General features: G+C 36.9%; 1 protein-coding gene across 2 annotated transcripts; it reads left to right on the forward strand.

Annotated features, from left to right (window-relative positions):
- Window positions 1-173: 173 nt before the first annotated feature.
- LOC141836288 (uncharacterized) lies at window positions 174-6,051 on the forward strand. Of its 2 annotated transcripts, none has more exons than XM_074723753.1 (9): window positions 174-504; window positions 2,135-2,262; window positions 2,945-3,001; window positions 3,134-3,247; window positions 3,610-3,678; window positions 3,815-3,898; window positions 4,053-4,199; window positions 5,477-5,557; window positions 5,668-6,051. In XM_074723753.1, the coding sequence occupies exons 1-9, from the start codon at window positions 246-248 to the stop codon at window positions 5,755-5,757; spliced, it is 1,029 nt and encodes a 342-aa protein (XP_074579854.1). In that variant the 5' UTR covers window positions 174-245; the 3' UTR covers window positions 5,758-6,051. The 2 variants fall into 2 exon arrangements, with proteins under 2 accessions (XP_074579854.1, XP_074579846.1); XM_074723745.1 differs by having other exon boundaries at window positions 4,044-4,199; window positions 5,668-6,048.
- The last annotated feature ends 5,261 nt before the right edge of the window (window positions 6,052-11,312 follow it).

The raw sequence follows: 11,312 nt of genomic DNA on the forward strand, positions 1-11,312 counted from the left end.
ACTCTGTCCCTCAGATTTTATTTTATTTTATATTAACCTTTAAAATTTAAAAGTTTTGACCATTTTAATTAGGACAATTATTTTCCTTGAGAACTTTTCGTGTCCTTGTTTACCCTTGAAAAAATGGGTATTCAGATATGTCATATACGCTTCCACTCGTAAATTATTTTTATTCATAAATCTCGGTCGCCGGAGCTTCTCCCGAGTTACGAGTCTTGTGTCTCGTTTCCGATCTCTCGCCGCCGATGGCCTCGCCTACCTTGGACAGAGCTCTTCTCTTTCTCGTCGAGATCCTACTCCCGCTCCGGATTTTCTACCTCGGCTCCCGTCTTCTTCGAGGAGGGACTGTGCGTGGACGGCTCAGAGCGGCCCGATCGGTTGTCCTCCTTGTCTCTGTCGTCGTCCTGCTTGCATCCATCTTCTCCCTCTCCGATACCTATCCCTCGGAAAGGAGCGCCCTGATCGCGGAAACGGAGGATTTGAGGCTCAAGACCGCTCGATTAGGTTGACCTTTTTGAGGCTAGATTGTTCTCGTTTTTTTAATATATGCTTATTATACAAGTATAATTATTTGACTTGAATGGAATGGTTGTTTCTTTCCGGTGTATATAAGTTTTTGTGCAATGTTAGGCTTCTTACTCGAAAGTTTCGTATTGTTTGGGGATTTCATGGAAATCTTCGATATTCACAAGCACCACTATATTGTCAACCTGCTCCTTCGGGATATTAGAAAGGGTCAAGTGGATACTTTTCCTAAGTAAACTGAGAGGTAAAGGAAACTAATAATATTTATTCATGGTGTTGGAAGTTATATAGTTGGTAGGAAGGACTGTATCTGTAAAAAAATTTACTGTTCTTTAATTCAAGGGTTCAAGTTGTATTAGGGAGCGGCGTTTCCTTATATGAAACAGTGTTAGGAGGGGGCCTTCCTTTTTATTGAGCATTTTCCAGCCACACTTGTCCATCGTGGTAACCAATTGCATGATACTTGATGAGGTTTTTATTTTCATGAAGATAGAAACAAAGGAATTCTTTTAGCATAGCATGGTGTCTCTAGTAGGATTCTTATGTTGCTTGGAGTAACTCCTTGAGCCTTCGATGTTGCCAATCTTGGTGCAATGAATGACCATGGTATCATGCTACAATATCGTGAAAATAGTATAATTAAATCTCTATTTAAGTGAAACATATCATTTGGGAATGTAGCTATACAAGGGTGGTTCTTGGCTATCTAGAAGGGCAAGATGTCAGAAAATTTTCTGAGGAAACTGAAACAGAGAAAAAGTTTCTTCGATTTCAGAGGTTATGATAGGAACTCGTGTCCTATCTCGCAGAAAATCGGAGAAAAAAATAAGAACGGGGATAGGATAATCACTTTGAGGGGATCAACCTCCGATAATCAAATGGAATTGATTAATCAAAAGAAATTACTTCATTGCTTGTTCCCAAAAGATTACATAATGAGTCAATATAAAAATTATTAATAAATTTAATAACCTATTCAAAGGATAATTATTAATAAATCTAATTACCTTATCTAAATTAATAACAAATCTAATAACATATTCTAAAAGATAATATTTTGAAGGACTTATTTGAATAAGTCTATCTAGGGATCGTATCAAGTTAAACTGAAACAGAAACAATTTACTTCGAAGATGGATCAATAAGCTTTGGAGACTTAAAGGTACCTGGAGGCAAGAAGAGCTCTATACTCGCTGATCTAGGGATGAACCAGGCTTCCAGCTCTTATGCTGGGTTATGTCTGTTGCTGAAAGGAAACTGTATATTTTGGGGCTTTGTGGTGTATGACATGGTGATATGGTAGGGACATTATGGAGTATATCCCAAGGATTATGATTGTTTCTGGTGCTTGATGTAATGTTCTACCGCTGAGCTTTAAATAAAATTGATTTTGGACATGTTAGCACACTCCTAGCTTTACTCAAAAGAAATTTAGCAAAGCATATCAATGTTGTGACTTATGTACATTCTGAGAACGCTTGTTTACTTAAGTTTATCATAATGATGTATAGTGGTTTCAAATGGTATCTGTAATCACAAAGTGAGGGTCATTATCTTTGGATAATTTTTTTTAACATTTGGATAAATTAGTAACAGTTAATTATTGCAGAATTTATTCTAGAGGACAGGACCAAAACCTTGAGTTCCACAACCTTTCTTCTAGAACAAAGAGACAAGCTTGTTGAGGAGATGGAAAAGAAGATCCAACTAATGGAGAATGCCATATATGAAGTTAAGGTGAGCATTTGAAAGTATGGTGTCCAATATCCTCTTTATAAGCCTATTGCACTATGTTCAACATTATATTATACATAAAAAATTCAATATATATATATATATATATATATATTTTCAATCTTTGTAGGATGAAGTATCCACATTTTTTATTTGAGCATCAGATTTTATTTTTGTTGTTTCTTGTTCTGCTTTAGGAATCTAGCTAATTTGTATTCGTTCACAATCACTGTCAAATTTTAGTTATTATTGTGATAAAAGTGGCAGAGAATGCTTTCAACATTACTTGAAGGCAGTTGTGATTATCAGATTGATCGTTCTCACTGTAACAATATATATATTACAATGAAAAGCTAGTAGGCAACATTCTGAATGTGGTAATGACATCATCACTAGAAAATAGCAATGTACGGTGCAGTTTTGCATGACAGTTTATCTCATTGATCATTAACTCATAAAACTTAGCGCCAGAATGACTGTGGAATATATTGTGATACCGCCTATAATTTTGATTCCCTCTGTAGTGGTGATGGTGACACAAAATATGCTTCTGTTAAGACACTGTCATTTGTATCACACAGTAAAATGCAGGAGCTGATTGCCTACCTATTTGGCAAATGGACTGAAGATAGAACTCATGCATTTTCTTGCTTCTTCCTTTGATGTGTATTGTTACTTCTTACAGGGTTCGAGTAGTGACTCATTGGACACTGAAGATTGGGTTCGTGCTCTGGAAAAAGATGTAGTCTCTCGCTCCACATATTGGACCTCTAATTTTATTTTACTCTTTCCGCTAAGGATTGGTGATTCAGTTCTTTACTGTTGTCTTTGAGCTACATTTTGATTTAATAAGTGGATTTGATATTTTTTATAGATCCAGTTGTTATTCGAGCAGTCAATGATGAACACAGATAGCATTCGGAGTTTAGAATCATACGTGAACAAAGCAAAAGAAAAGATGGAGATTGCAGCTTCTGAAGTTCAAAAGGTCAATTCTATTGTCATACAAGTTTGTTCTTACATGATAGTTAAAAACAATGATCAAGTGGATATAAAGATGTGTTAGAAGGAAGGATTGCTTCATTAACTGTTTGATCCTTCCCATTTAGCTCTCAATCTCAAAGCTTATTGATTTGTTTCTTAACCAAAGAAATATTAAATCAACAAGTTCAACAGCCAAAGTAGTAAAAAGTTTGACCTAGCTACTAGAACACCTGGTTCCTCTACAAGAGATTTTAAGCTACCATTGAACCTCTCAAAAAATCCATACTTCTTCCTAGACTGAATTTTAATCGAGTCAAAAGCTTGTTTTACTTGAAACAAATTTGAGATTTGTGATTCTGTGGCCAGATGGAGAATATAGTTACTGAACAGTCGATTCAAATACGCCAACTCGAGCAGGCATTTCAATCAACCAAGGTACAATACAGGGGGCTTACCAATATTTACTATAACTTTGCTGTACTAACTGCCACGATATGGTGAAGATACATACTAATATTTTTAGTTGTTAAACACCTTTATAACCACTTTACTTTTGTGTTGTGTTTTATAGATGACAACAAAGAAAGTTCTCAAAAGAAATAGACAAAAAGAAGAGCACAAGAATCAAATTCCTTTCAAAGAAACTGTGAGCAAGGTATTAGAATCCAGCCATTATGTCCACATAATTTTAGCTAAGTAGGTACTTAAATTATTATGTCTAATATGATTGATCTGAAGCTTATGGATGCAATTGACATTCAGTGAATTTATTATCTTTGATTTGTGTATTTTAATGCTAGGCTTTCCAGTTTATCAGGAGTATCGGTCACCATGCTTCAGAAGTTATCCTAGCTGATTCATTCTTTTTAAGGGCTTCTTTCTCAAAATCAGCCATACCTGAAGCATATAAACAGCTCAAAGTCTTTATGTCATTTGTCAAAAAATGTCACTATGAGGTGCTAATCTTTTCGATTGTTCTCATATTTTCAGTTACCTTGGTAGGTGATCTGCATGAGTTACTTTTATCATACTGTTCCTGTTATCTTTTGATTGTTAATTATATCCTTCAATTGCTAATCTTTGTTAGAAAGGTGTGCAAATCAGTAAGTTTTTAGAATTTATCTTCTTTCTTACTAAGACAATATTCTTATGAGCTTGTTTGTACAATATTAATATTTTCACAATATATGATGGTTTCCTAGTATGTAATATGTATGCTAATTTTTGTTTGTCTTGGCACCTTTTAAAGGCATCTTCTGTAAGGAATTTTCATATTCTGTGTTGAATTGGACAAATATCCAAAATTTTGAGAGATGGGGCAACTGATTGAGAGTTCTCTTGCTGCTATTTCTGCTTCATATTAGTTTCTAAGACTTCATATTACATCTTCAATTTAATGTATTTTCACCACAGCTATAATTGGTTGTTAATTATTTTTAGTTGGAATATTTGCTGGTACATTCAGCTAGAGTGAAGCACTTTGTGGTAAGAGTGAATGCTTAGGAAGTTATCTTAGGTAATTTGAGTACTTTACATGCTAACCTATTGTGGTAGAATTGAATTTTACTCAGGAAGTGTTTGAGGCCAGACAAAAGGAGGTAGTGAATTGGAATTAGAGTTTCTGTAACAAAACTTAATTCCTACAAAACTGTAAATTGAAAATGTTGTTGCAAGACGAATCTAATGATAAATGCTGCTGAATTAATTTAAGCAGTTGAACAATAAAGCAGAACAAATACCATGCCCTTTTTGAACTGAACTCTTGATCCTTTTCATGTATTAAAAAAATCTATAAACCATGTCTAAATAATAGGAGCAAAATGTGTACTTAACAGTACCCTTAATTGTTGACTAAGATTACTCTGTAGATGGTTGAATACCTTAATCAGGTCTAAGAAGATTTTTCAGGTGAGCTACCACTATCAGAGCTCTTAACAATACCCTTTAGTTGTTAGCTTAGATAGCTCTGTAGAAGGTTGAATACCTTGACCAGGTCTAGAAGGTGCTGCCTTAGGGAATGATATAAGTGCTATTTCTGTTGCATGATTTATGTGTTGAAATGCATTTGGCCGATGCAAACTGTAGGCCTGATTTGGTTGCAACGTGATACACATACATGCCTTGTGAAATCTATAAGATCAAATTGCCATTACTCACGTGCTATCAATTTCCCTTTATACAACTATTTCTCGCCGCTCACTAACTAGACCTAGTATCACTTCATTTCTTGCAGCTCCAAGATTCAATTAGGCATGAATTGAAAATGAATGAGTTCACTGCTGATCTTGGCAACAACTTTGTTGTTTTTTTTCTGGTGTGTAGTCTCAAATATTCAGTTCTCCCTTTGCATCAAAGATTTTGTTTCCTACAAGTTAAAATCATACTGTCCCCAAGTTTAGATATATCTTGCTTCTTACTTCCCAGGCTTGTATGATGATGGCCTTTCCAGTAGTTACTACTTGGATCGTATCTTCATGGTTTGTCAGCTTCTTGATCCGGTGTTTAACAAGTTGAGATTGAGTTCTATTTATTTGCAAAGTAGAATTCAGATGCTGCTGATGTGCCTCCCTCTTGTACAGTATAAAATTGTCTTTATACCGTTAAAGCAAACTCTTCTTCATAGTTATAACATGGTATTTATGTACAGGATGGATCAAAATTCCAAAACTAAGATATTTCATTTTGCTTAATATCAGTGATGATGACATGATGCTGATGCAAACCTAACTGACATCTGGTGCATGTACAAAATATATTTCAGGCACTCGCGCCAACGTGGAACTTCGCAAAAATGCATCATTTTTTTGCTCAGCAACATGTAACGTAATTACAGCTAGATCGGACTGAACTGGCGGCTTCAGCTGATTTATATGTGATTTGGAGACTAGATCGATACGATCAGTGTGATAGAAACTTATGAATGAATTAGATTTTTGATTGGTTCGATTGAAAAATAAGTTGACCCAGAGCTGCAGCAGAACAACAGCAGCAAGTTCTTGTTTAAAAAGATAGTGATGAAAGTCCCTGAACTCATCACATTTAGGTGAAGGTAAAAAATTTGGTTTCCTCGTCTTGACCTCGTACTGCATTAACGGGTTTTTTTTCCTTAACAGGAATTCTTTGTCTTGTCATGGCCTCGTGCATGGTATTGCCATGTCTAAAGAATAGCTTCTGCTACGATGAAAATTTATCCAATTAAATATCCTTGTCAATTCAATAATAATTTGTTGTTAATGAAACAGTTTCAATCTACTAATACAGAGGCCTGCTCGACGCATGTTGCCACCTGTTAGAACGAGGAAGAGTTCGCCTCCCTTGCTCATTAGATTAACTACTTTCTAACAGTAAGATCCAGTTACTGGAGCAGATCTCCCGATCTTATTCTAAATGACGATGGTGGTGGCTGAGTTGGCAATGGAATGATGCTCATGCAGGGCAGCATGGCATTGTACGGCTCATTGGAATGGCAGAGGGAGGAGAAGGAAGGAGGACGTCGTAGGAGGCGGAGATCACGTGCATGCGGCGGAAACGCCCAAAAACCCGTGAACTCACTAGCCCAATCCAAATCAAATGGTGGCCACCGGCTCCTCTACTTTTTAATTGGGGTTTTTGAGTATCCAAACCAAAGGACAGGGTTAAAGGAGGGAAAGGAATGAAGGGAAGGAAGAGTTATAGTTATTATATTTTATAATTCATAGGTCTTAGGTTATTATATTCTAAGTAAATCAATTAGGGTACTCCTTATTCCACTTGACCACTTAGATTAAAATTTTCTAACGTACTAATGTCTCAACTCACCTTGGCACTATGTTGATAAAGTATTATTCAAATTTGATCCCTTACTTAGGCTAGGTTATTCTAAATAAAAAATAAAACACATAAGTTTATCTAACATGCAAGATTTTAGATTTTCTAAATTATGATCCCTATTAGGTCTGATCAAATAATGTATTTAATCCTTGGGGACCTAGTACTGGTTCAGTCCAACTGGATTGGTCAGGTTGGACTTAGGAACCCATGCTTGAATTCTTGGTTTCTTGGGTTGATTTAACAAAGATATATGACTTGTGTTTGACTTTGTACCCAAGCCCAGATATGTTGTATTCAGCCCTTTGAGTTTCAAGCATCATGTTAAGATATATACTTAAAGCCAAAAGTAAACTTTTTCAATGATCTTTTCAAATCGTCATTTGAAGTTTCAACCTGAAATTCTCTTTCTCAAGTTTGACTTGAGTTGAGTTTCCAACTTAAACATTTTCAGTTGGCGATCTGGAGTTGACTCTCTCCTTAAGGAGTGCTACCTCCTTTTGAAGTGATTCAACTTGAGTGTTGAATTTAGCCCACCTTTTTAATAAGCTGTAAATAATTGAATATAATTTTTCAATACTTACAGAGGTTGATGGTCCTTCTGAAATGGATACAGATTCATGGCTTGTACTTGAGTCGCTGTCTAATTCATTTTCTGTTCCAGTTGGTTCGTCTCAAGTTGGGAGTGCTAGAAAATTTATGTTGGCTTCTTCTTCTGAGTCCTCTGAAGATAACTAGTCCAAAGTTGCTTTAAGCGCCTTCTTCTTGGACTTGTGCTTTTTCTTCTAGTTAAGGCATTCAGACTTGAAGTGTCCTTTCTCCTTGCATCCATAGTAAGTGAGTTCCATCTTGTTTGTAGGTGGTTTGTTAGAGTTGGATTTCTGTACCGCCTTTTTCATTTCTGACCTTCTAAGTCCACTCTTCTTTCTTAGCATCTTCCGAACTAGATTTACTAATTCGATTGTGACTTCGTCGTTGCTTTCAGATCCTGACGATTCATTGGATTCATCTTCAATTAATTTTCTTAACTTTTTCTCCTTGGTTGGTCCTTCTATAAGAGTTATACTTTTCTCGTCCGGAATAGCGTTAGTCTGCTCATGTAATTCAAATTCTGAAAATAGTTCGTCAAGCTTAATTTTTGAAAGGTCCCTAGAGACCTTGTAAGCATCAACCATGGATGCCTACAAAGTGTTCATAGGTAACGCTTTCAGTGCATACCTGATTACATCCTGATTTTCAACGTGTTGGTCGATTGCATAGAGCTCATTTAGTAGATCTTATATGCACGTGTGCTGTCCACTAGTGGATTCACCTTCCATCATCTTGATGTTGTACAATTTGTTGAGAAGAAGATCATGCTTGCTGACCTTCATGTCAGACGTTCCTTCATGGAGTTTTATAAGCTTGTCCCATAAATCTTTTGCGTTGATGAATGGGTTGACTCTGTTTAGTTCTTCTTTGATCAACCAACATTGTAGTGTTTGAGTTGCCATAGCATCGGCTTTGATTTTTCTTTTGGTGGCCACCTTCCATTTTTCGCATGTTTGTGGAAGACCGTCGTTATCGCTCGGGATCGTGAACCCGATTTGGATGATGATCCACATGTCCACCTGAGTCTTTAGGTGGTACTCCATTCTACTCTTTCAGTAGATTAAATCCTCCCCAAAGAACAGAGGTGGCCGTGCAGTGCTATATTCTTCCTGATGGGCCAATGAAATCTTGCACACACACACAAAATTTTATGAAAGGTACTAAGACTTGGTCTTGGATTAGTAGTGTGGAAGAAAGTAAAATGAATTAAAAAATTAAAAATTAAAAAACTTGCTCGATCAGTGGTTACAGTGTGTTCGAGCACCCCTCGCTCTGATACCAATTGTAGGATCATTGAGAGCGCTAGAGGGGGGGTGAATATCACTTTCATTGCATTTTCACAGTTCATATAAAACTCATAAATCCTTACGTTAATAGAAATAGAGAATGTAGCGGAAAAGGAAAATAGACATAAGGATTTACTTGGTTCACAACCACAGATTGCTACTCCAAGGCGCATGATCAAAAGATCATTTCCGATGGACAATCAACTATATAACTCCCTTCTTACGAAAGTGAGTTAGCGATTTACAAAAATATAATATAGGACCAGTAACAACTATACTGACCTAATAAAAATTAAGTACAAATTAAAATTACCGACAGAGTGATGATCTAGAATTCTGGTGCAGCTCTTCGGTGTGCTTCGCGTGCAAACGATCGTCGCTTGTTTGTAGAATGATGCACCAAGGGCTCTCCCTTGAGACTCTTTTATTAGGGTATTCGGGCACCTAGAAGTTTTTCTGGGCGCCTCCACGCTGTTCGTCGATCCACCATCGACACTGCTGACTCGGCATTTTCGAGCACCTGCATCCCTTCCGAGCACCTCTATGCTGACGTGGAGGTTTCGGATCAAACCTTGACTCTGCAACGCCTTATCCAGATCGGGGCTCCTGGAACCACTCCGGATGCCTGAAAGTTGAGGTGTCCTAACCACTGGGACTCTGTCACCTCACTGCTTCACTGGCCCCGTTCCGCTGACATCCAGTCGCCTAAAATCAATCCAGGCGCTTGGAGTTCAATCGCTTGAATTCAGATAAGGGCGTCCAGAATAAAAAGTAACAACCCCTCCTTTCCTGCATTACAAGTTAGCACAGAACAAAATCTAACAGAAAAGTGTAACAATTTAACCAACTATTTTGGTATTGATTTTAGATTTCTAGTGAAATCTTGTGTTAGACTGATGCCTACTGTTCCCCTTATCGAGAACGCGCCCTCACCCATTCCACTCGGGAGAATTTACTAGTTGTTAACCAAGTCCTCCAGACTTGTTGGACTTCTGCTTAGCCTCGATCCTTGACTCCCAGAATTTTCACCGCTAGACATCTAGTCCACCTGACCTGTCTAGTCTTCCACCTGGTGCACTTGATCTGCCAAGTCTTCCTACTTAGTCCTCTTGACCAGGACTTCCTTGCCTAATCCTTCAGACTAGATCTTCCCACCTAACCCTCCATATTACGTTTGCCGAGCCTCCAGCCAAGACTTCCACTGCCTAGTCTCCACTAGGACTTTTCTATGCCTAGCCTCCACTAGAACTTTTCTGTGCCTAGTCTTAATTATGACTTTCCTGTGTTACTTGCACACTTAGATCAACTCATCAATAAATATCACACATTTAACTTGAACCTTTTGTCATTATCAAAACTAAAGTTTGATCATCTGACGCTCCCTGCACCAACAATTTCTTCTTTCTCCTCACTTGCTCGACCACCCGATTCTTCATACTCTTCTGTCACTATTCCGCTTCATGATTGCTTATGAGTTTTCTTTCTATAAATCACAACTATTATAAGCGATTGCAGTCGACATGATTAATGATTCTTTAAAAGATATATATTTGCTCGCAGAGATACATGTATTTTTTATGATAGATAAATTATTACACAAAATTAGGGCAGTAGCATACTGTACCTAAAGCAATTCCAATGCTCGAACAATCATGATCACATGAGAATATCTCTAATTCTATGTTCTTCTGTTGAGCTGGACAATCTCATGACAGACGAGTGAATAAAGACTTCTTAGTTTGATATTTTGTAAGTATTTTGGTTAATTTATTCTAATATGGCAGATATTTTCTAGTCTTTAATGGCTTTAATTCTACCTTGTGTCCATCAAGAACCTCATAGCTTCATGTTTAATATGTATTTTTGTTAAATTAGAAGCTTGAAGCTAGAAGATATAGATCAAGTTATAAGTGTTATGCAAATATGTTTAATTTTCAAATTGCTTATTTTTTTGATAAATTTTCAAAGGGCACACCTAAAGTTTGGGAATGCCCAAAAGGCGCACCTAACTTTCATTTTTCCCAAAAGGTGTATCTGATTCACATTTTAGCTCTTTGATAACTTATAACTTTTTTCTCTTTTTTTCCTCTCTCTCTTTTGCATCTAGCTTTCTCTCTCTTCTCTTTCTCTCTCCTTTGCATGTAATACCCCCATGGTGTAGTGTAAACAATGGGCGTATGACATTTCGGATATAATAGCTAGGGATCAAATCTTGTGAGTGTTGGGATGTATACTATAAAGTCTTGCTTTTTGTATAAACATCCATTTTGCAATAATATTGAAATGAGAATTCACCTTGGTCAGAATGTTTGCATTTCTTATGTAATGCAGTTGTCCACTTAATTTATATTGTAGATAACATGGTGGGTTGTGTCACACAGAAGA

Source organism: Curcuma longa, chromosome 1 (genome assembly GCF_044706935.1).
Source record: "Curcuma longa cultivar G26 ecotype Majalengka, Jawa Barat chromosome 1, ITB_CL_G26_1.1, whole genome shotgun sequence".
In the NCBI taxonomy this organism is placed as follows: domain Eukaryota; kingdom Viridiplantae; phylum Streptophyta; class Magnoliopsida; order Zingiberales; family Zingiberaceae; genus Curcuma; species Curcuma longa.

Excerpts from the sequence above, each read along its gene's own strand:
- LOC141836288 (XM_074723745.1), top strand. The coding sequence starts at position 246 with ATGGCCTCGCCTACCTTGGACAGAGCTCTTCTCTTTCTCGTCGAGATC. Across the intron at positions 505-2,134 it reads GCTCAAGACCGCTCGATTAG|AATTTATTCTAGAGGACAGG; the intron begins GTTGACCTTTTT and ends TAATTATTGCAG. Across the intron at positions 3,002-3,133 it reads TTCGTGCTCTGGAAAAAGAT|ATCCAGTTGTTATTCGAGCA; the intron begins GTAGTCTCTCGC and ends TATTTTTTATAG.